We start from the raw sequence: 25,649 nt of genomic DNA on the forward strand, positions 1-25,649 counted from the left end.
CAGTGACCCTCAACGCATGAGAGCCGCAGAGCTGGTGGGTAAATACCCCAGCTTCTCCAGCCCTCAGGGAGGGATTCTGAGACAAACTCCACACAGAATCCCAGAGGATCCCCAGGGGAACAGCCGGGTCCGGGAGCAGCGGCAACCCTGTCATTAACACGCTGTGTCAGTTCCCTCACCCAGGCCTCCTACGATCGCCTCCCATGTAAACTACCTGCACCCAGGCTCTGGTTCTGGGTGATCCCAACTAGGTCAGCAATGGGCTATCAGAAGGCTGAGAAGATGAAAGGACTCGCCTTGACAAGAAAGAGCCCAACATTCTGTGAACCTCTGATTAACCACTGAGGCCTCTGCATCCCAGCAAAACACCCGTCTCCATCCCTGCCCGAGGAGCGGGGGACACCTTGGATGGCTCGTCCTCGTGTCTGCCCCAGCACTCCCTCCAGGACAGACAAAACACTGGAGTCCCGAGAGAAAAGCAACTTGTCCATCATATAAAAAGAGCAATAATTTGGTAAATTAATTGCAAATTTGCTTTCCCCGCTTGGTTGCCCTTCTCCTTTTATGTGGATAATTGAGAGCATATTATATTAATTTGACAACAACAGAAGTTCAAAAAGAAAACTTAAAACCTTGTGAGCAGTGGGTTACCATTAGATGGGTGTGTCTGGACAGTCCACAAAGAGCAGGAAAGGCAGACTCCTCAGAAAGCCAGCCCATGTCTGGGGGCGCAGATGGAGATTTCTGCTAATGAAAGAGCTGTGCAGAGTTCCCCAACTTTAACCTTGAAGATGCGCACTGTTTGCTCAAGAGGCAGGATCTGCCCATGCAGAGACAACACCGCCAGTGTGCGGCTGCATATTTAGGAATGTAATTTAATCATCGGGACGTTTCTTGGAGAAAAAGTGACTCTAGGTGAGCAATAATCATCTCCCAAAGTTTCGATGCTGCTTCCCCACACCAGAGTATCTGAATTTCATCAAAGCAAACACACTTCTCAGCACAAGTGAATGAAGGAGTGGCCGTGAAGACTCGGTTCCACCGCAAGCTGCAGGGCACCTCCCCTCCCTCAGCCAATCCCATCCCACGTCAGGGATACCACCTTGAAATGCCACGCCCATCTATAAAGGGGACCTCTTTCCACCTCGCGCCAGTGGGCCACCCCTGCTGGGGAGGGGCTAGGCTGTAGGGCCAAGGGCAGAGCCAGCAGGGGATGCTGGTGGTGGCCCCAAGTCTGAGTCCAATCCCATGAGGGGATGGGGGGCAAGGGCTGCCGGAAACAGGACTGCCGGCCCCCACGCAGAGATGTGAAACGAAGTCAGCACATCCCTGAGGCTTGGCTGCACCCTCTGCGGCTGTGAGGGAGCACAGCCACAGAGCACTCAACTGGTGAGAAGGGAGTTCTTCCCCAGAGGCAGCGGGGATGAGGAGGAGGTGGGTGGGAAGCAGGGGGGTTGTGAAATGAGAGTGGGGAGGAGGCTGGGAGGAGGTTCATAAAAAACAGGAGGAGAGAATCCACAAAGGTCTCCTCTGAGCTTCAGAATCTCCCCCGCAGGATCAACCCAGGAAACACCTCCTGCTTTGCAAGTGGAGATGCGTGGGGACCCTGCCAGGGGGATTGGGCTCTGGTGGAGGAAGAGGGAACGCAGACGCCTGGATAAGGGGCTCCAAGGGAGCCTTCCGTAGGCTCGAGGAGCAGGGATGATCTGTTCCCTGCAGCAACTCAGCCTCCGTTGCTAAGCCCGGCTTTTCAAGCCCCAGCCTCATCCCCACCAGACTGGCAAGGCCAGTGCTGTGGTGCCTGCAAGGGTCCCCCAGATGCGCAGAGTGACTGGAAATGAGGAACAGTGCTGGCCAGGGGCAGCATATTCGACCCTGAGCCCTTCAACGGAGCCCTCTGCCCTCAGCCGCGTCCCCAGGCCGGAGGCTTTGGTCCAGGGAGTGCAGAGGGTGCCCCTTGCCTACACAGAGTGGATGGTGGTGAGCCCTCCCTTGGGAGCTGCAAATGTGCCTTCTTAAACCCAACGTGGCATCAAGCCTGGTGGAGGGAACACACAGCACCCCATCACAGAGGGAAGTGAGGCCGGCCTTGCGGGGCCACCGGGAGGCAGGGACCCAGGCAAAGGCAGAGATGATTTCTCATCCTTTGAGCAGTTCCCCAGACTCAGGTGGTACTGGAAACAAAGACGAAACACCCCCCGGAGTCCTTTCTTTCGTTCAGGCTCTGCCTACACACTGGAGGTGGACACTGGCCCTGCTCAAGGTAGCAATCCAGGACCCAGGGCCTGGGGGCTGGGACCACTTCGCTTCACCTTGGCTGGGCATTTGGGGGTCACTACGTTTTCCGCAGTGTGTGCTTTCAGCATCACGTGAACAGAACCAGGATGTAATCAGGGTCACAAGGAGCCAGCAACCTTCTTCAAGGCCTACATTTTCCATTTGGGATTTCATCACATAGTCTCAGGCCCAGAATCTCTCACTTCTCATCTCTTCCCCCAAATAAGAGGTGAATAACACCGTACTATATGGTCTTTGGGGTCCAGATCACTTGAACAGTTTTAATGAGAAATACTGGCGGGAATGTTTCAAGCAGTCAAGGTGATGCGATCGTCCTGCTGCTAAGGCCGGGCTTGTTCAAGTGGACGTTTCTGGGCTTCTATTCCCTGCACACAGGACACTCTATTTATTTGGAGTATGGGGATCAGGCTTGGTGCTTGGGATTCCGTCAAACAATGATAGTATCTTTTCCCTCCCAGGACCAGTTAGACAGGGAGCTGGTGTACATGGAATTCAGAAGTTCACAAAGCAGACCAAGCAGAGATGCTTGGAAACGCCATTGAAGCAGCAGGGGCCTGAAGTCCAGCTTGTGGACAGAAAAACTAAGCAACACAAAAGACAGGTAAAAATCCTTCCTTCCTGCGCCCTTCCTGCCATGATGCAGGTGGGGGAGAGGCAGGCAGAAGCCTGTTACAGCAGACAGGGGCACAGCCAAAAACTCTCCCTGGGCAAAATTGGTCCACACTCCAGCAATTCCAAGTACCTTGCCATTTAGAACTACCCTTCCCAGGATGGAAAGAAAATGTTAAGGTTTGCTGAAGGAAGGCTGGGAGTGTATAGTCCTCCACACCATGGATGAGGGCTTCCCCCGGCCCCCCGTACGGGGCCAGGGAGCGGTTGTGGGGTCTAGACACCCACCTGAGAGTCACTAGTACAGAGAATACAGAGAGATATGCTCTCCCCAACCCGCCACGGTCACCCCACCCAAATCGGGAGGGGCGCTGACATTTGCATCTTTAGGAATTGTAACTCACTGGCGGGGCCCACCTAAAGATGGGTGGAAAATGCAGCAGGCGGCCCAGCAGACAGCCCTTGGCACAGCATAACTCGTTCCTCTGAATGTCCTGTTGAGGCTTCCGACAGACAGAAGGGTGTCAAGGGTGACAGGGTGTTGTGGAGTGAGTTAACATAATGACTCAAAACTGCACTAATGTTTCACAGCTTTTTTTTTTATTAGCAATACCAAGATAAGTTATTGAAGCATTTTTTAGTATTGTTTTACATTCCATTCATAAATGACCTAACTTGTAACTCAGCATACAGCACACTTAAAGATATAGTTTGACACTTACTCAGAAAGCTACAATTATTATAACTTACATGCCTTCATTACCAGGAACACCTTAATATATCTTCTAATTACTTCAACAATACTCTATTCCAAAGCACACGATAACCCGGTACAAGTTTACATATTTTGCTTCAATCACCATTTTTAAGTAGTGGATGTCAAGGTGCTGTTCACTGGAACTTTACCGTCATCTGTTCCTGGATAATATGACGACCTGACACAATATTAAACTAGAAATAGTACTGCTTAAATACTATGGAGAAAGATAATTACTGCACTTTTCTGTATTCCTCTAAAGTGTTACAAAATACAGGACAATCAAACACAAGCAGTAATCTCAACCAGAGCATCACAGGGCCCACATCGATGTCGGGGAAGCTGTGCTGAGCGGACCTCCCTCCCCATCAGGGTTTCCCAGGTGAAGGCACCTCCAATCCACCAGCATTTGTCACGCAGGATTCATGACTCTGAGGGAACTTTCCCTCCCGTTCAAGTTACTAAGCCTTCACCATCCTTCACTAATAGTGGCACATATGGAGCAGTATTTTTAGCCTCCTTGATTCTTGCTATGATTACTGTAGGTTGGTGTGCCGTGTGTATACACATACCTATGCCAATAGTAATTATTTATTCAACACACATATGTGTATACATTCTTCTCTTGACTTTACACGATTAACAAGCTGCAGATAGCCACCGAGGAGACAAGGGCAAGTCCAGCTAGACCGACTAGAACAGGGGGTGTCACTTACCTGCAAGAAAATGTGCAGATTCATTAAACAATCCAAAAACCATGTGGGCAAGAGGCATTTGAAAGCAAAGGCAGGGTCGCGGTCCCTAACTGTTTAATGGCATAACGACAATAAAGCAGTATTTATAAAATTTGGTCTTTCTGTCTCTGGCTAAAGCAAGGATAGTCTATGTGATTAGAGCAGGTTGGCAATTAGATGCAGAGGTGCTGAGGATCAGCGCTAAGTAATAGGAGATAATTACTGCTTATTTGAAACCTGGGCTTGGCACATAACATCTGAAAATAAAAATAAAAAAGACAGAACCTGATTTCCTTCAGCAGTTAAGATGTGGTCTGTATCTAGATGGCTGTTGGTGCCAACCACCTCCTCAATTCGGCAGCCTAAGAAGGCAGATGCCAAAGCTTAAGCCCAGGGTGCTTCCACCCAGCTCAAGACGGCGAAGGGGTCTCACTGGTCCTGTTGTGTATGGCGGTGGCTGGGCTTCCCTGGAGAGTCTGCATTTCCCCAGGGATGTGGGTGTCTGTTCTGATAACACGCTCTTCTTTCAGCATTCTCTTCCTCCCTCCCAATGTGAAGTCATTATTAGGCAGAGGGAAAAAAAAGAGTATATGTTTTAAGCCAAAGAGCTCGGCTGGTCTCTTCTCCTGCCCTAGGCATGATCCCGGGCAGTGGGTATCACACGATCCAAAGAGAAGATGGACACCGCAACCAAAACGAAAGCTACCAGACTTTTCTCCTGCTTCGGAGGCACTGTTGATTCAGACAGTAGCTTTTGGAGCCAAAAATATGCAGCAAAAGGAAAGGAACATAAACAAGGCTAAATGTCACCAGTGTTTGCCGACTTACAGACACCATCCATTTGTTTGTTCTGAAATGACGAGTGGACCATTTGGCAAATACAATGGTATTCACACAACAGTTCTGTCATCCTGCAGTGCAAACGACATCACGTCAGAGGCATTCCCATTTAATTTAAAAAGAGGGATGGGGAGGAGGGGGAGAATGCCGAAAGAGTTTGGGAGACGGCCGCCATCCAAAGAGGCTGCCTCTTCGTCAAAAGTGGGCACACGGCAAGGCTTGGGACGAGGGCAGGGGAGAGCCTGCCCCGGGGATGCTGGTTTCGGTAGGAGACCCGAGGGGACAGCACCTACGCTCTGCAGCCAGTTGTGAGGCAGCCAGCAGGGGCAGGGCAGGCAGGATGGAGTGGTGATTTGCATTAATTTAAAGGATCTGCCCTTGGACTTCAGAACAAGCCAAATGGTCCTCCCTACTGAGGTCTCACATCAGGCCTGGACACACACTATTACTGGGAGCAGGCTGGACTATGGAAGTCAACGGCCAACCTGTAAAGATAAAACCAGGCGAAGCAAGCGGGTACAGAAGTTGTGCTTGATCCGGTTTCTGCAAGCCAGTACACAGGAGCATCGGCTCATGAGGAAGAGGAAGAGGAGGATGACTGCTCATTTGGCTTTAAATTAAGCGCGGCAACTCCAGAGACAAGCCCCGACAGCGGACAGTGCCTGGGTCTCCTAGGCTAACCGCCCTCCCTTGTGTCGGCTGAGTCTAGGCGTCCACACAATTGACCGATTTGAATTCCATGGTTCCCTTCCTGTACCGTTTAACTAACTTAACCCCTTTTCTTCATTAGAACCTGCTGGCTTCAGGGCCACACCTTAGTATTTAGGCTCACCCACAAGACCAGAAACATACCCACTGTCATGGGGTTGCGCACCAGTGCTACGCTCAGGGTGACTTCACGTACACACGTGCAGTTTTCACAGTGTTTTCATGTGTACCAGTCACAATCTCTAACTGACCACAGACCTTAGCCATTTCTTGGCCCAAGACTGAGGAGGCAGGACCTCCTTTCTACTCCCATGCACTTGCCTTCCATCAGGAGAAGAACTGGGTAGAAACTGAAATGACGTCACCATGGAGATGCAGTGTCATCACAAAATTGCCAAGAGTTTGGTTTTTTTTTTTTTTTTGCCAGAACCTTCCCAAGCGAACATTCCCACATACCAAGACACAGCTCTCGGTGACTTGGCACGGCACACACCAGGACGTAAAAGGTGTTTCCACAGCCTCGATGGAGAGGAAGGGTTGTGCGGGCTCGGTGCTACAGGGGCCACTGCAGCCAAAAGACATTTGGGCACTGACATCATTTCCTCGTGACAGCCTCATGTGCACATTCACCTTTTCCATAGAAGACCAGCTCAACTGAGAACCGTTTCTCTAAGCCCTTCTACATCGGCCTCTTTTTACCCTCATGCTTCTGTCCCTCAAGCTCCTGCCTCTTGCCCTTCTGCTGGCCTTGGCCATGATGGGGGGCAGCCCTGGAACCATCATGAGTCTGGGCGGAGGTGTTTTCCTGGAAGTCCTTAATGCATAGACAAGAGATGTGACCTTCCAGGAACGGCGATGCCAGGCCGCCTGGGTCTACAAGTCCTCTCTCTCGGGAAGGTCTCTCGTCATCTCTGGCTTTGCCATCAAATGACAAAAATGGAGCCTTGCAGCTGCTGACCTGGGGGGTCCTGCCTGCATCACCTCACGGGCCGCTGGAGTAGCAGAGGATGGTTTTTTGCATGGCTTCTCTAGGGACAACCACAGCAACACAACCCTCTTTATGCTGGAACAGGCGTCGGCAAACTAGGACCCATGGGCCAGTTCTAGCCCGCTACCTGCGTCAGTGAAGGAAGTTTGACGGGAGCACAGCCACGCCCACGTGCTTACTTATTGCTTACTGACCGCTTTGTGCCACCCGGCAGGGACCACGGGACCTATGACCCTAATGGATTTGCTCTCCGGTCCTCTAAGAAAACAGTTGCCTACCCCTGCTTTAGATTGTGGAGCTGGTAAAATGGTGACTATTTTCAGAATGCCTATGCTGAGAAATCAACAAGGTTTTTGGAGGACAGATGTCACATTTTAAGAGAGTTCAGCTGAGGTCTCTTTGTTCATTTCATCACATGTTGTGGAATACACAAGGAAAAGAGGTTTCAATGGACCCTATCTGTTTTTGTTTTTCAGGAAGGGGGTCCCTATTGTCTCATTGCTAGGAGAGAACTCTTAGTCTCAGGCATAATTTGAGATAAAGAAGCCAGTTTCCCCATAAGTGGGAATCCTGGGGCTATTGCTGTTAAAGGCCTTGCCTTCTTACTCACTTCCTCCCAGGCCCAGTAGGTCACTCGGTCTGGGAGCCACTGCACAAGGGCCTCATGCCCACAGGAGACGGGCTGATAGATTCCCCTCACTCAGCCGGGCTTCCCTGAGTGGTGCCAACTCCAGTTCAGAGTTCCAAAGGGGACTGGGGGCTGGGCTCTTCCTACTCCCTTCAGTTCTTCCCCATCAACCCTTTCCCTGGGCCCTGACAGAGCAAACTCTGTTTGCAAGACTCAGCACAGGATGGCTCTCAGGTTCAAAAGCAAAAGTAAGAGTGGTTCTCCAAATCCACAGACTCCAGAGTGAAGCAAGCCCTGTACCCCTGCCACGCAGCCAGCCCTGCAGGTGCTGTGCGGACCAGCCTCTGTGCTGCCCGGGGCACCCCGGGGCCCTCTGGGGTCTCCAAGCTACTGGCTGACTCAACAGGTCATCAGATTTCTCAGGCTGACCCAAGGGGTGGTCTGCCTTGTCTCATCAGTCGATGTGATCGCTGCCCTGGTCTGCCCTTGCCCCTTTTATTAAATACTCATGTGAATCTATTGCAAAGCCAAGGTCAAAACCGAGGGCACGTCCAAGTTCTCCAATGGCATTCAGTGCTCTTGCATGTTATGTTCTTCAACAGAATAAAGAAAAGTGGGCCATGCCGGGAGTCTGGAAGTCATTTCACGAAATAGGAACTTTGGACAGGATTTTGTGTAACAGAATTAAGCCCAGAGTGGGCCCTGACCCGCTCTAGAAGCCACAGTGCATGTCCCTCAGCTTAATCGGAGAAGGCTCAGTCTGCCCCTCGGGCACATCTGTAATATGCCTCTGACAGGCTGGAGCACTGTTCTCTGTGGAAGGATCTTTGGAAAATCCATGCTCAAGCTCTCAACATCGGCACGTGCTACATGCCTCCCTGACCCGACGGGCTGGGTGGGCCTCTCTCCTGGTTGGCTGTCTCTCTCTTCTGCGCTAGGAGTGGGCAGAGCACACTAGCCGGGACCCCAGGCCCATGACACCGAGGAATGTAGGACCAGAGTTCTAAAAGTTAGAAAGAAGGAAGCACCCGGAAGTAGAGCCTACAACATGAGCATCACCCACAGACTTGGGGCTAGAAGCCACCATCTCCACTCACCAGCATGTGTCAGCAGAGCTGCTGAGCTGTGTGTGTGTGTGTGTGTGTGTGTGTGTGGGGTGGGTCTATGTGATTTGAGCAAGGTCTTTACTGATGCTTCTCCCAACACATCTATACCCATGAATAGAAACAGACATTAACTCCTCCTACGCCTGTTTCTAAGAGCATCCAAGTGAGGATTTCAGTTTACTAGCCAGACAAAATCAGACCCCCAAACTCTCCTGAGATGAGAAATATCAGAATAGTTCTTTGGTTTGGCAAAGCCCAGCTTCTTGAGGCAATCAGGTGACAAACTGGTGGGCCAGGTTCGGAAAACCATATCTACTCTGAGCGGAGCAGGGAGGAGGGAGTAAACATTAGGAATACCAGATTCCTTGTGCCAGTATCATTTCCACCCTTGCCAAGTCAAGCCAATGGGAGTCTGAAGTTTTTGACTATCATTTGTGCCTCTTGTAATGCTAGAAAGACACTAGATTAGACAGTAAACTAGACTACATTAAGAAAAATGCCCCCAGATGCCACCTTTTGAAGCTCAGTGGGTTTGCATGTTCCTCCCAAACATCAGTTCTTAGGAAGGATTCATATACGGGCCCTCCTGGGTCACAAGAGCCAATAAGAATATAAGACGAGGATTTTGATGACAGTGGGTCAGGTATGGGAGGGAGGATGGGAACCGGACAGAGTCAGGCCCATACTGGAGGCGAGAGGACACTGCCTCCACCCCACCCCAAGCAAACACAAAAGCCAGAGAAGGACCTTCCTTGCGGGCTCCCAAGCTAAAGCAAGAGGATGCGGAAGAAACGAGGATAAATGAAACAGAACTTGTGCTCTCTAAAAATAGGCAGTTTCTGGCCAGAGTTAGTTTTGGTATCTCACCGTGAGTTCAAGGTGGAGCAGTGGGACCTGGACACTCTGCTGGGGAAGCAACCAGCGTGCCTTTTGGACTGGCTGGTCTGATGGTCTTCATTCCCCTTCTGGGAGAGGGGCCACAACTTACACCTCAGGGGCTGGGGCCCAGTGGCTGAAAGGCTGACTAAGCAGTTTTTTTGCAGGAACCCTGGAAACATCAGGGGAGATTGGGGAGCTGCTATCGAGGGGTGGTAAAGGGGCCTAAGAGCTGTAAGCTCATGGAGGGGCTCCCTGACGCAGCCTTCCCCTCCTCCCTTGCCTGATGCAAAAGGACACAAGTGGGCAGCTTCCTCAAAGGCAGGCAGCCTTCCCTCGCATTGATAGGACGATGGGAAAATTAATAGGGGTAATATGAGCTCATTTCAATAATAATGAGCTTATAAACATGCCAGGTTTTGATCTTTTCTGATGCATGGATTCCTGGCAGGAACTATGGTCCTACTTAGGTATTTGAAAGAACTGAAAATAGACTTAAAACAAAAAATCCCCAAACAACAATAAAAAAAGAAAACACTCCAGTCACAAACTTAAAACAACAATAAAAATTATAAAAAAAAAAAGACTGAAACATTGCTCCCCCCAAAGAAAAGAGAAAAAAAAATTGGACTGACATAAAACCTTTTTCTCCTTCCTTTAAATATTGTTTTTAACAGCTTCAAAAGTAATGAATTGTATGTGGCTAAAAATAGATCTGGGGGTGCTGGTTAATGGGGCCTTATGAATCATTCAGCATAAGGAACTGTCAATATTTTTTTGAGCTGTCAGAAATCCATTTAGCGATTTTTGACAATTCAAAAAATATTTCTGACTGCTTGATCCAGTTCTTAGTGAATTAGGGAAGGAAATATAAAAAGAAATATATCAATTTAAATTATGAACCGGGTCCAGCTTGCTGAATCCCCTTCTGTGCTAAAAGGAATGTCGGGATTCAGAAGTTAATAAATCCTACTCCCTTCCATCCATTTTCCTTCCTTCCTCCCTTCCTTCCTTCCTTCTTTTCAACAAGTGAAATCAAGTCACAGAAATCCAGTCCTAGGTTAGAGATGGAAGGTTACCGCGGTCATTTGTCTCTCGCAAGGATATCTGGGACTCGGATTTGGAGAAAGGCTTTCAAATTAAGAGTCCCTGGGCGCCAAGAGAATGACTTGGATCCTCCCTCCCCACACCGACATTTCACTTGACACAGTCCTAGGCTGCAAATTTAGTATGACTCTTTACGATCTGGAATTACTTTGGGGTAACCATATTCTTTAAGGAGGTAAAGACGTGCCAATTTGCTAACAAGATCGGGCAGGCATAAATCCAAGACACACGAGATCACAGCACTGCTAACCAGGCACTTCACAGTGTACATTTCTTGTTAGAACAACAGACGGACAGGTGAAGAGACAGACGGACAGAAGGCAACAACAGAAGGCCAAAGTCACAGTAACTGCCGTTCGGTATGTCTGAAGATGTGTCACAAACACCCCCAGACCATCTCCCTTCTTGGAGAGAGGCTCACTTTATACCTACGTCGTGGTTAGTGTGATATGATTTTAGCATCCTCTAAGTCGTTATAAAGAAGAGTTTAAGAAAGCAGATCTGGCTTAGCAAAGCAGTAAGGAATTGTCTTTAGGCGTCTTATCCGTAAGTTGAAAAGACTGAAAAGTTTGCAAGTTACCATTGTCTCTTATTCTTTTTTGTTTTTTAAGTTTTTTCTTTCCCCTCAAGTTATGGATTAAAAAACAGGAGTAGTTCACACTGAGACACCGCCCCCTTTTCCATGCCTTCCAGACAGGCATTTCAGATCATGATTAAATGCAAACTGGGACACAAAAGTATGAGGTCCGACACTGCTAAATGAACTTGACTTTCATGATTGTCTACGTTGCATATACAGCACAGTCTGGGAGAGGGGGGTGGGTTATGTTTAGTTCAAAATCTGCTCATGGATAAGTCTACCCCATTTTAAAAAAAATTGCACAAATCAGCACTGATGTTTTGGGAAATGAACTAAAGGAAGAGGATTCTAAAACTTACCACACAAGTCTGGCCTCTTGATACATCCAGAATTTGCTGCGCTACTTGCAAGTCCGTTAAAGGCTGCTAAGCCATCGGAGCTGTAGGCCCTGAGGACCGACAGCATGTTCATGGGCTTCTCCAGGCCCTGCGGCCCCCGCTCCGGCTTGGCCAGGCCCGCCACGGGGTCCTGGGCTGGAAGAAGGCCCGGGCTGTGCCACTGCTTCTCGGACGCCTGGGGTAGAGGCGAGACCAGTCCCTGGACGGGCTGCGGGGCGCCCCCGCCGTCGCTGCTGCCGTCCTTGCTCAGGGCGGGCGGCGGCCTGCCCGTCCCCTCCGGCTCTGTGTCAACATCCTCTTCCTCGTTGTTTTCTCCCTTGGAGGAGTCCATGTCCTCCGAGGAGGCGATGTCTGAGAGGTCATCAGCAGTGTTCTTACTTGTGGTCTCGGGGATCAGGATCGGGGCGTCGTCTTCCGAGGGGGCCTTCCCTTCGGGCTCCCTGTTGGGGCAGGAGCTGGAGGCCCCGGAGGCGGCCAGGCCTGGGTACACGCCGAACTGCTTGTAGAAGTCTGATGGGAAGTTACAGAACGCGGGGTCCACGTGGCCGGGCCACGGGCCCCCCTTCTGCTCCCCCAGAGTCTCTTTGACCTGTCCTTGGGCCATCTTCTCCGAAGCCGAGTCGAGAGGCCCCATCATGTTAGAAAGTGCCATCTCTTTGCTCGTTTGCACCGAGGGCAGCAGGGCCACTTTGCTCGCCTCCCGGCCTTGGTCTTTGCAATTGACCATCACCCCGACGACGTTATCTTTGCGCTTCGCTTTGCCCAGGTGGTTGGCCTGGAGATGCAGGGCCATCAGCTCCATCGAGGACGTTGTGAAAGCACAAAACAAGCAGCCGTGCCAGGCGATGCTGTCCTGCACCGTCACCGAGGAGCCCGGGAGGGAGGCGGCGTCCGGCCGCACGGACAAGTCCAGGGGCTCGTACTGAGACTTCTCCGACTTCCTGGGGGCTGCCTTGCCGCTGGCCTTCTCCTCGCCACCGTCCACCCCGTGGACCTTCAGGGAAGGAGGGTCAGAGAGGGCTTTGTCCTTCATGTCCTTCTCCTTCTTCAAGGAGCTGAGGACAAAGCTGTCCATGAACGCTTGCAAGGACCCTTGGAAATTCACGCCGTTGTTCACGATGCTTTGATACGCTCTCCCGATTTCAGAGAAGTGGGTGCTTTTGGAAGGGAGGTCACTGCCTTTCAGAGTGTCTGAAGGAGCCTCAGAAGACATGCCGGTGGCCTGCCCTGAGTGATCCCCGGACGAGAGCACTCCTGCTGTCCACTGCTGAGACGCGGGGCCACCTCTGAAGTCGATTCCGGGGAGACCCTTAAATGCCCCCCTCAGGATGTCTGGCCTGATAAACAAAGCAGCTTTGTTGGACAGCTCGTCCCTGTGGTCTTGGTTCGGGGGCTGCCCAGACAGGGGCCCGGCTCCGTTCTGCCGCTCCCGGTGATGCCGCTCTAGGTGGTATTTTAAAGATGCTGACTGGGTGCCGGCGTAATCACAGTGCGGACATTTGTAGGGTTTCTCACCTGCAAGATTTTGGTATAAGGAGAGGGAAAAAAAAAGTGTTAATCTCATTTTGGTGTGCTGAACAAGGCTAGAAGGATCAACATTTGTTCTCGGAAACAAAGCAGCTCAAACTAATAATTAGTTAGAGAACAACTGTTTTTTAATAGAAGAATAATTTGTACTCTTAAGCTTTTTTAATGATTTTGTACCATTTGGGGCTATTCAGGAATGACATACTATCTACACACAATTAGCTATCTTTTTCTTTATCTAACATGTGAAAACGGCTGTAGATTTAAAAGCTGTGATTATGAAAATTAAGCATAATAATTTCAACCACAGTGATCATTAAAAGTAGAAGTTTAAAAAGACAAAGTATGTAACAAATGGGTGGTTGCAATATTTTGTGTATACAATAGCTCTAAAATTTGTTTAAATTATACACATGGAAACCATTTTTAAACCTAAAAATTTTATGGCACTGTTACGCAAGACTGAAATGAATGATTTAAGTCTTGCTCTGCAGTAAATCATGGATATAATTAGCAAATGGCATACTGCACAAGTAATTTATCATTATTTGGAGGGTACCATTCCAGACGGGCTCAGATATCTGCAGACCTACTGCATTGTTTCTAAATAAAGAACTATAAATACCGATTCTATAAAATATTAATACCATTACAGTGCATTATGATTGCAGCATGTAAAGACATATAGTTAAGATAAAAAGCAGTCAATAAAACTTAAAAGAAAATGAGTAATAAAAAGGCACAAAATATATTTAGTTTCTGTATTTGAAATTAACATTATCTACTGGTCTTTGTAGTGCCTTAAATTTGTACTAATGGCAAACCTAACGCTCTGGTAGTAAAATGTGTAATTTACCTATAATAAGCGCTTTCTAGAGAATAAAAATAGCTTTAAAGACTGTTTTAAAACATATAAGATCATTTTCATGGATTAAATATTTATTTAAATCCAGCACACAACTTCTATTGTTCTTGCCACCGTGGAAAGGATACCATGACATACAACTGAGACCTGCCTGCATTGTGGGGCAGAGGAAGAGGCGGGGGTAAACAAATGCGGATGTGAATCTGTTCCAAGAATTTGTTAGCAATCTAGGGTCTTCTCGACGTTGGAATCGAAAAGCTCTGGGGAAGGAACGGGACCGTGGGAAGCCCCGTGAGCTTGTGCACAATAGCACCCTGTCCGTAGCCACAACTACTTCTCCAAGGAAACTCAAGCATCCCGCGTCCTCTGTTCTAGTGCAAAACGGACTGGTCTGAAAAGCAATGGCACATCATTGGTGAATGGTGTGTGCTAAAGACATTTTACCTTGTCTTGTCTCAGCTGACACTGTGACTCCCAGCTCTCCAGGCATAGGGCATCTGAGGGTAAGACACTTGCTGGGGGTGGCGGGTGGGCAGGCATGGGCTTTGTAAGTAAGAGGACCACTGTCCAGGTTCTGAGCAAGGGACCCCATGTCACCTCCAGCTTGTGTGCTGGAGCCCTGGGGAAACCGTGCCCGCTCATCAGATGGTGGTGTGGACTCCTCTGTCCCCTGGACACAGCAGAGACGGCCTTTCTGTCTGCAAAGGGAGCCCGGCTGGGAATCTCTCTAAATGTAAAGCTCACGTTGTCTCTGGCTAGACCAATGACATGGCTCTAGAGGACGACTTAATCCCCTTTGATGCAAAACGCATTCAGGCACCGCTTCCCATTTTTTGAAGTCAATTCCCTATTAGGCTCAGATTTACTTAAGCCACTGTTCTTCGGATTGGAGACGAGGGAAGCCCCGGTGGGCGCTGTGGACAGGGGGCTTCCGGGCTGACCTACAAGTCCAGTGGCCAGCTGAAGCAGAGGCAGCCCCCGAAGCTGAGGGGATGGCTGTGGGGCTTGCAGCAAGAGAGCCCGACTAGGCTCAGGAGCGGGGCTCACAGGGGAGGGCCCCGCCGTGACAGCCGGCCGAGGTGAGGCCTGCAGGTACTGGATGAGACTCAGGTTGCATTTCAAACATGCACCTGGAAATGATTAAGTGCATCTGGCAGAGGGTTCGCAGAGAATGCAGGGGCATCCATCAGCAGGGGCTACAGAGAGAGAATGCAGACCCTCGCCTCCGAGCCTGGGTGGAGTGGGGCTGCTTTCTTGCCGGACTGCTCAGGTGCTTGGAGGACGTGTGTAGATTTCCAATGGACAGACATGTGAAATGCTCACCGGAGCAGCGTTTCTCAGACTGTATTGAGCATTAGAATCCCCTGGGATGTTTAAGACGCCAGTTCTGGGACCTAATGCCTAGTGGTTCTGATTCCCTGGGACTTGGGTGGGGGCCAGAAGTAGGTGGTTTTAGTAAGTGTCCCTGATGGTTCTGATGCCAACTGTGTAAACATTACCTTTTGAAAAACTAAAGTGGAACTGCTTGGGGAGCTTTTAAAAAAATGTTGACACCTGGTCTCACCTCTGCCTCCAGAAAGTCTGAGTTCCCAGGGTGCAGACTGGGCTTTGGGGTCTTTTTAAAGGCCCCCACGTGACCCTCTGTGGAGCCTGGGTAGAGAACAGATTGATAGTGTGGGACGGGGTCCCAGGGAAGCTAGTCTGGACATCTGGACCCCAGAAGGTGTTTGGAGAGTCTGGACTGGGGACCAGAAACCCTGTGCTATTTTGTGCTCTGCTGGGCACAGGACTCCATCTTGGGACCTTTGCTTCCTCAGCCTATAATGTGGCAAGCTGGAGCATGTATTCTCTAGGGCATGATATCAACTCTAAAAGTTGTGTCAGGAGCTAAAACGAGTCTCCTGAATGGTGCCAGAGACATACCTGTATGTGCATGTAAGCACCTGCAACACTGGATACCCATATATGTAAGCATATCGCACACTCACACACTCACCACACACTCATCACACACCACGCACATCACACGGTGCAGGAGAGGATTTCTTCACTCAACCCACTACCCTTTTTAAAGTTCAAGATAGGCCTTGGCCTCTACTGTTTCAGAGGAAGTAAGGCCATAGCTGAGAAACAAGAAGGCTTCTTTCCTAGCATTTGAGTCTTCAAGGGTTACTCTGACTGCCCAGGCTCGAGAAAGCCCTCCACCGCACTCTGCCACACACACCCGGGCAGGGCCCTCGGAGGTCGGTCTCTCCACGTGGCTCCTCCTCCCAGTCCTAAGCTCTGTCTGGGTGACTGCTCCCTCCCACCCCAGTTTCCCGAATAAAGGCTCCAGAGTGAGCTCCAACGGGGTAAATCCACAGCTTTGGATTTTTCATTTTAAAAATGGGGGAAAAACCCAACTTTTTTTTCTTTATAATCCCTAAATGACTTGAATAACTTCTACTGCCTTCTGCCTGGAAGCGTTTCCTCAGCCCTCGGGGCTTCATCACGGTAAGGGGTTCAGGGAAATGCTTTTGGGACCACCGCTGGCCCCTGCTGGGGTGCATTCCTGGCCAGCAGACCCAGGGGTGAGCATGTCCCCTGGGGAGCCCTGGCCACCCAAAGGTCTCATTTCTACGGGAAACATCCACTGCTTCCCAAGCACGCTGTCCCCCAGGGGCACATTTCAGAGCACTGGGAGGCAAACAGGTCACAGTAGCCTGGGCTGGGTGGGGAAAACCCGTCAGCACATTCCCCAGGCTCCGAGGTGCGCTCAAGGTCTGCCCTCGGTTTTGGCGTCACCCCATCTGGCCCCAGCACGCTGAGCTGGCTCTAACAAAGCCCCAGGCTTCTGCCAAGGCGCGGGTCAGCGGGCTGCCCAGCCCGGCCCGGGCTCTGCTCAAGACTTGGAAAGGCGTTCTGTGCAGCCTCGTGGCCCAGGCAAACTCAGCCCCTGCCAGCAGCTCTGTCTAGTTGAATGATTGTCCACTTAGGCCCGTAAATGAGTCCAAATCTACTGGGGGGATCAGTCAGAGTGCCCCAGGCTCTCCAGGGTGACGTGAACCCTCTGGTCACCTCCACGTTTGGATGCAATGTCTTTGTATCTGCTTGTTGCAGGAGCCGCACACTTAGATGCCCTCAGAGCCGAGCAGACGATAGAAGTGTGCAAAACAGCGGGGTGGGGGCCAGCCGCCTCTCCTGGGGGGCCGCCACTCCACTCCCCCAGCAGCGGGCACGAGGACCTCTGACTGTCTCAGAAAAGCCTCGTTTCCAGATTTCTATGTGCAGCGTCCCAGGTTTTAAACATTGGCATGTACTTAAAAACTTTTTTCAAACACTGAGGGGGCCCCAGGACTGTAATTCTGCAGACTGGGTCTGGTCTATGAAGCTTGTCTCTGGGAAATGGATGCCCACTGTTGAGCCATTCACCCACTGGAGGAAGCAGGGACGGGCAGCGGTGGCCTTCTGTGGGGGAACCTCTCACAATATTCTCAGGGAAGAAGATGGGGGCCCAAACAATGCATTTCTAGAAAAGAGAGTTTTACTAGAAGAAGCGTAATAAAATCAAAAAGCATCAGATCATCATTCCAGTGGCCTGCTGCAATTATTGGAACCATCTCACATTAAACCAGCTCCCCACTGACACATGGCAGAAGATGTATATTCAATTTTGGAAATCATTGATAACTTCTCCAAGTCGTTGTATCATAAATTTTAAGAAATATACGACCAAGTGGTTTAATTAGTTCACTGTACCTATTTTTACATGGTCATATCTTTCATCATTCTGAGCCTCACTTGGCATTTGATATGCAAGGAACTCTCACTGTTCTGGGCAGTTATTTTGGAACTATTCAGAGCAAAGTTCCCCATAGCACCTCTCCAAAAATAACAGGTGGATTCACAGGATTCTCTTTGGAAGTTCCTTTATCAAGCTTTTAAAAAGTGCGTCATGCTTCCAACTTGTGTGCGTGTGTGTGTGTGTGTGTGTGTGTGTGTGTGTGTTAAAACCCCCAAAAGTGTTTGCATTTCTAAGTCGGGTACCCAGATATTTTCCCATATTTGCACCCTCTATTTGATATTTATTCAGTCTTTCTACATGTCTTTACTTAGTTAATACCAGGAGAGATAAATACGGTGGAGCCTTTGCAGTGAAGCCTCAGTGCATTAATATAAATTGTACACTAATTCCCCCAAAGCATATATATGTTGTAAACCTGAAGACTTTTCACACAGCTGCTTATTGCTAAACAGTGCCTTGTCCAGAAGGGGACAATCTGTGTCTCTAATTGCTGTCACTGAAGCCGAGATTCATTATGTGACTTTCCCATTAAAATGTGAGCATTAATTTGTATAATGAAATATCACCCACTGCAGTGTTCATTAGCCATGCCCTACTGTATACGGCACATTGTTAGCTACCTAGAAACTGTAGTTAATTTCACTAATGGATATTTCCCTACTTAGTGTTTGGTAGGAAATTTATACTGTAACATTACCTCTTAAACTTTTAAGGAAATTTAAATTCAATCAATTATTTTCAACAAAAGTTTGGGATGTCATTAAGGCGGGAAAAGCAAGGATGGGGGGGACGGTGGGAGAATAAAATGGGTTTTTCGTTCATCTTAGAAATAGAAAAACGGTGGAATTTTAATTCAAAACAAAAAGGGGGAAGAAAAAAAGAATCATCTCCTTTTGGGCAAGCGGGTCTTTTTGTTTTTTCCTTGCCACTCAGGTGGCTGTCCCCCACTAAGAACAGCAACTCACGCTCTCCTTTCAGAAAAGGAAATGGGAAGGGAGCCCATTTTAACCAATCCATTTGTGAACATTTATTCGATGTGCTTTTTAAAAACATGAAAACAGCCTGGTCACTTCGCCTGGAAGGGGAAATGCAGGAGCATCAAAGGTAAGGTCTAGGGACATCGGGCGTAAGGCCCCAGGGTCTGGCAGGCAGAACTTTCATTCCTACCCACATCTGTGTACCAGTTGGTGCTTGGTTGAAAGGCGGTTTCCAAAAAGGCATCAGGAGTTTATCATCTGCACTCTGCCAGCGTGTAATTCACCCCACTTCCACGCCAGGGGTCAGGGCGCCTGCACAAGCCACAGTGGCCGCTTCCCTGCCTCACCACCTCCCTAGCCTCGTGGTGCTGGCGGGGAAATGGAGGCAAGCGAGGTGGGTCTGAGGGTCTCGGGCCAGGCTGAGTGAGGGGGCAAGGAGGAGCCGGGGGCACAGTACTTCCCTTTCAAATCGCCGGGAGGCTGCGTCAACACACCTTGTGGGTACAAGTCACTTCCTTTCCTCCCGCTGGTTATGGTGTGGACACACACTGTCAAAGAAATGTTGCATTAATTCCCTAAAACAAGCCAAACCTTCACCCAGAAAAGTCAAAATATCAACACAGTGTGGTGGTTAAAAGACTAGAATTCCGCATTAGGCAGATGTGGATTATGACATGTAATCAGCGTTGGGCAACTTAGGGTGGATAACTTCACATCTCTGAGGCTCAGTTCCCTCCCCTGCAAAGAGGGTGGGAGGGAGAATCCTGGTCTCCAAAGTGCAGTGAGGAGCAAGGGGCGAATTCACAAGCAGGGCTCGGCATAGCGCCTGCACTCCTGAGTGCACAGAGAGTGCTGGCTGTAGGTGTTACCACTGTTGTGGCTACATTATCCTTGTTGGTTGAACTTTTCTGTGGGCAGCCGATTGCTGTCCTGCTGTGAAGACAGCCTCAAGAAAACTCCCAGGCTGTGCCTTCCCCACCTGGCCTGCAGCCCTTTGGAGATGCTGCAGGAGAGAGGCCCTCCCACCTCCACAGTTCCCTTTGGCCTTGTCAGGACAGAGCACTTCATGCCTGGTGCCAAGAATGCAGGTGAGAGCCAAGAACGGCACCCCGCGCATCCCGCCCAGCCAGTGACCGGATGCTGCATCACAGAAGCTACACCCAGAGAGATGAGCAGGGCCAGGCATGCCCTTCAGCCCACCCTGAGACACCACCCTGCCCCAACCACCAGAGAATCACTGCGCAAATCTAGTCCCATAAAGGAGGCTCCCAACTTAGGGCCAGGCCAGCACATGCAGCATATCAAAACCAGATTAATAATCCAGCTCACATAATTTGAGAGGGGGGGAAAAACTAATGAGAGTTATTTCTAATTAGTCTCTGAACTTCAGTGACTCCAAGTTTTCATGAGTAAGGTTGCTGATTACATTTCTCTAGCATGGTCATTCCTGAGACAGCAGGCACCTCCTGGGAACCTGACGCACAGGTGAGCCACACGAAGGAAGCCAGCCTGGGGCCCCACAGCCAATGCACAGGGCGTTGGGCTTGTGCGGGATGCATTCTCCTCCAGCCTTTCAGGAACTGACCGGCACCCATCTACCTCCTACACAAAACAGACACAGCGAACCCTTCAGAGTCTCCCCAAGGTGGTGTTTGGAGCAGGGGGGAGTAAGGAAGCGGATAGAGTGCATATAAAGGCAGCTGATCATGAAACGACCGGCTGGCCGTGGTCAGGGGACGCCTAGGGGGCATTCCTGCCTCCCGCTGCGTGGTATGGCTAAATGCTCACTGATGCATCTCTGTGATGGTTGATCTCATGCGTCAACCTGACTGGGTCACCAGGGTGCCCAGGTGTCTGATCAAACACTATTCTGGGTGTCTGTGAGGGTGTTCCTGCGTGAGATGAACACGGGAATGGAGGGCTGGGGAAAGCAGATGGCCCTCCCCAGTGTGGGTGGGCCTCGTCCAATCCACTGAAAGCTTGACTAGAACAACTCTGAGCAAGGACCTCTCTCTGAGCTGGGACATCGGCCTTCCCCTGTCTTGGGACTCCGTCTCGGAACTAGACTGACATCATCAACCCTCCTGCTCCTCAGGCCTTTGGACTCAGACTGAACTTGCACCATCCACACTCCTGGGTCTCCAGCTTGCCGACTGCAGATCTGGGGACTCCTCAGCCTCCAGCATCAAGTGAGTCAACTCCTTATAATAAAGATCTCTCTTTCTCTCTCTCTCTCTATATATATACATACATATGTGTATATATATATATGTACACACATATATGTATATGTCTATGGAGTATATATCTGTATATGTGTATGTAAATAGATGTGTATATATGTATATAGATATGTATAGATCTGTATTTGTATATAAATGTGTATGTCTATGTATACAGATGTGTGTGTATGTGTACATATAGATGTGTATGCATAAGCGTATATAGAGAGGTTTATAGACGTGCATATATGCATATTTATACAGATGTGCATGTAAATGTATATAGACATATATGCATAAGTGTATGTATACAGATATATGTAAATGTGTATATATGTATATTTTTATAGAGGTGTGTATACACACACACACACACACACACACACCATTTCTCTGGAGAACTCTAACTGACACAGCCTCCTTTGTCACTGGCTCTGAATCCCAGTCACCGTCACCAGCAGTGTGCTCTGGAAGATAAAGCGCACCCAGCCAGCGACTGGGTCCCAATCAGCCTAAGGTAACGTTTCAAACAGGAGAGACGTCCAGCCTCCCTGGGGTGGGCAGCCGTCAGCATCGGCCCTGCAGGAGCCAGACGGGGGCAGCCCCTAGGATCTGAGGTGCCCTCTGGTGCCTCCCCTCAGTCCCACATGGATCAGGCTGGAGTAGAAACATGCTGGCTAACCTGCAGGCTCTCCCCGGCCCCCAGGTGTTCAAGGCAACCTGACTGGTGCAGCTACTCGGACGCTCTCTGATAAACAGGTGTCGGGAGAAGATGAGCAGTAATTGAGTTAATGTGTAGTGGAGTTAAAAAGGAAAGCGTGTTTTTATCAGTCCATGTTTATGATCAAAACTTCTTACAGAGATGGGTAGGATAGAAAAATACAGAGAGTGTACCACCTCATATCCTGACCGATTGAAATATCTTTATTACACACTGGATTTTTAATGTGCTCATATGGGTCCCTTATAGAAAAACTTCAAAAGATGGCATTTTGGAAAACAAGTATTCTGTTTCAGAGACTGCTGTCCTCTGGCCATGTCACTTGGAAATTCAAAACCACAAAGAGAAAGGGAGGGCAGAACAGGACATCTCTGCAACTGGGCCCACATTAACTCATTCATTAACAAACCACTTAATTTTGATTTTTAATTACTCTTGTAATCTACACTTCTACATTGTCATAATGGATGTTTACTTTGGTGATTTATAATGTGTAACACTTTCTGTTCTGTTCAAACATCCATGTGTAAGCATTTTCCAACTTCTTTGTTCTTCGATAAAAAAGAAATTGATCTTTATCTGGTTACCATTCTGCCTTTTAAACACTGCAAATGCTTTTTCCAAGGAGGCCAGGCGGTGTGATGTTTCCATGGCTTCTTTCATTTTCTCCCTTATCCTGGGAAGTTTCCTGAACATTCTGTCCACAGCCCTATGTTGCTTTGCTCAGTGTCTCCAAAGACTGCTGGTCACAAACTTTGGAAGTTTGCGAAGCAAAAGAAGCAGAAGTTTGGAAAAATACAGTCTTTCTCAAACTTTAAAACTTCCAAAAGCGGTATCCATTTGTTTCTACCCAGGATCAGCAAGACTTCTGCCAGTTTCGCTCCTAATTTACCAGGAATATTCTGTGGTGTTTCTACTTGAACTATGGGCCAGTTGATGGGGGTCGGGGCCCTGTAGGTTAGGAGGCACTGCCCCTTCCATTCCTGACCCTCACTCCCTGGAAGGTGGCCCACCACCCACCTGGGAAGCCTGCCCTAGAAGCCTGTATCTACATCACAGGGCCTGCTTAAGCCAGGCTGCAGACAGCTGGACAGCGGGTGCCCCAGTGGACTATCTCCCACATCCTGGCAGTCTGTGGTCTCCCCCAGTCACCACAGTACTAGGGGACCCAGATCCAACCTGGGGAGGAAAGCGCACACCAGTATGGTCTGAGAAAGCTGTAGGGCTGAGCTGCCTTGCCCTGAGCCCCATTGCTGGGAAGAGCTCACAGAGAAGGGGACAGTGGTGCCAGACTCTGAAGGTGAGGGTGCAAGCCGGTGCACCTACCTTGCAGAGAAGTGCAAAGGCCCTGAGGCAGGAACTCAGGGACCTCTCAGTGAGGTCCTGGTGAGGGGTTTTTCCATCCACAAGCAGGAATCTAGCACTTGAGGCCTGACTGCCATGCTGTGGCTTCTGACTGCTTCATGTGTGCAGGGTGCTTTTCCAAAAGGTCCACAGGTTCCATGGGAAAGGGTTCACCTACCTCACTACACTTGTCCCCTCTGTGTCGCCCCGCACAAGGTAGAGATCACAGGAAGAGGGTCACTCAGTTATTCTCAAATTTGTTCATCATTCAACCTTCCAAATAAATGTATTGTGCCCCTTGTGAGCTGCTAATTTTTGCAAGGTGCTCTTGTAGGCCCCGGGGTTCTATAGCAATTAAAAAGATGGACAATATTACAGCCCTCCCATGCTACTTGGCAGAAGACAAACAACACATAAGGAAATGAACAACCAACTGGACCCAATAATTTCAGAAAGTGTTAAGTCTATGGAGGAAATAAATCAGGGGCGAGAGGGATATTGCAGATGGGGTAATCAGGCACGGTCTCTCTGAAGAGATCACGTGAAGCTAAGCCCCCAGTGACACCTGGAGGAAGCACATTCCAGGTGGAGGGGGCAGTAGGTGCAGAGGTCCTGCGGCAGGAGAAAGGACTCTGCACTGGAGGAGAAGGAAGGCGGCAGCGGGGTTGAAGAAGGGGGCCAGATGAGTCAGATCCCACGAGCCCAGAAAAGGCGGGGAGACTGGTGTGTATTTTTAGGAGATCCCTCTTTGCCCTGGGATGACCCTACACGAGAAGCGCTCCAGGACAGGGAGGGACAGTGGCGACACCCACCTGCACCCAGGCTGTGAATAGAGACGGCAGCCCGTCCCCGCTGCCACCTGTCTCCCGGGCTCCTCTGGGTGTCAGGGAGATTTGTGGACGCCAGGTGAGGGTCCAGGTGAGGGCTCCTCGTCTTTAACCACACGCTGCACATGAGGCCCGTATGCACTAAATATCCTGCACAACCCTGGGCTTTATTGATTCCTTGGGAAATAGACCACAATTATTTTTGAAAATAGATGGCATATTTGTCTATCCTCTGAAGCAGCTCATACTCCAATAGATAAAGTGTCAGGAGAAAAATCAAAGAAAATGGAGGTGTCCATATCTTAGATAGATTTTTTTTTGTATTGGCAATGTGCAAACAACTAGCAGAAAAGCTAATAAGAACCGTGACTGAGGGACGAGGCAGAGAGAACAAGAGAAGTCCTCACCGCGACGGGTGTGGACGATGCCGAAACAGGGGAAATGACCGCAGTGGTCCAGCGGCTTGGTGAAAAGCATCTCGATTTTTCTTCTGAGGAGACCCAGTTGAGAGCCACCCATCCATCCTCCATTCCATGAAGTGTGGGAGGCTGATTCCATCTGCCCAGTTCCAGGTGTGGGCCAGCCTGTCTGCATGGGAGGGGAGGTGCCACACGCCCTTTTATATTTAGAGTTCGCGCTGGGTTCTCATCATCGGCACCAGAAAGACCCCTGGATGGAAAGTGCACCTTCAGTGCAGCAAAAGAAAACCATCTGCAAAATGTCCCAGTGCCTAGGACAAAGCATCACCATCCCAGACCTGGAGACCCACATCTACATGCCCACGTGTCATTTAGGAGAATGACTGTGAAGTGAGGTACCAGGATGCTAGGGTGAGTTTGGACCTACACAGTGATGCACAGTCAGGCCAACGGAGAACTTGACCACGTCAGTGACTAACACAGAGTAGACCTGGGACAGAAGCATGGCAGCCCCAGGCCTCCTCCTCCTCCGAGCTGTGCACCCAGATCTCTCACCTGTGTGTATCCTCAGGTGGACTTTTAGGTGATGGGATGTCCGGAAGGTTTTCCCGCAGTACGGGCAGTCCTTCAAGGCCGAGCCCAGGCTCCTGTCGCGAAGCAGTGCGGGCTGCTGGACGCCGGTAGATCTCCCAGCCTCCTCGCCAATGTCTGCAGCGGAGGAGAAACGTTCTCACATCACTTCAGCACATGTCAGAAGTTGTTCGCACCAAAACTGCTAGCACCACACAAAGTTAAACATGTCAATACCACACCTGTCTATTTCATTCTTTAAATCTGACAGAATGCTGACAATTCATGTATTTTCTTGTTATTCTCTTAAATTATTTCATCTTTCCTATCATCATTTTAAGCAGCATATGGTACCTTTATATTGAACTGAATTAAACAAGAAAAGAAACAGCTGTGTCAGCAGCTGGTTTGATTTCTTCTTTTGCTTAGCTCCTATTAAATATTTTTTTTCCAAAAGTTTAAAAATGTTGGTGTTTGTTGAATCTGATTAATTTACAACATGGACTAGCTGGAGCGTCTGCTATAGGATCGAAATCGCATTTGCATTATATCAAGTAACAAATGAAAAAAAATGTGTCTAGGCTGAGTCCCTAAGACATGCAGACATACAGCTATTTTGAGACAGGAAAGAAAATTATCCCAAACCGATCATTTCTTCCTTGTGGAGTCTTGCATCCATCGCTGGCTGGTGTAATCTCATGAAAGGGAGAAGAAAAAGTATGGAAATGCGGTTCCACAATTAGCCCGTGATAAACATATAGTGA

The 25,649-nt window shown here is 49.4% G+C and overlaps 1 protein-coding gene across 5 annotated transcripts in view; it reads right to left on the reverse strand.

Annotated features, from left to right (window-relative positions):
* The window catches only part of ZNF536 (zinc finger protein 536), a 416,211-nt gene that overhangs the window by 132,656 nt on the left and 257,906 nt on the right, over positions 1–25,649 (reverse strand). For 3 of the 5 annotated variants that reach the window (XM_074369862.1, XM_045512935.2, XM_074369861.1), the window contains exons 4-5: positions 24,871–25,023; positions 11,591–13,144 (exon numbers count right to left, since the gene is read on the reverse strand). In XM_074369862.1, coding sequence (XP_074225963.1) covers positions 11,591–13,144; positions 24,871–25,023 — 1,707 coding nt within the window. Of the gene's footprint in view, positions 1–3,485; positions 5,310–11,590; positions 13,145–24,870; positions 25,024–25,649 lie in introns of those variants that run through there. The other 2 variants (XM_010950023.3, XM_045512936.2) reach the window with 2 other exon arrangements.

The sequence above is a fragment of the Camelus bactrianus genome, chromosome 9 (assembly GCF_048773025.1).
Source record: "Camelus bactrianus isolate YW-2024 breed Bactrian camel chromosome 9, ASM4877302v1, whole genome shotgun sequence".
Lineage (NCBI taxonomy): Eukaryota > Metazoa > Chordata > Mammalia > Artiodactyla > Camelidae > Camelus > Camelus bactrianus.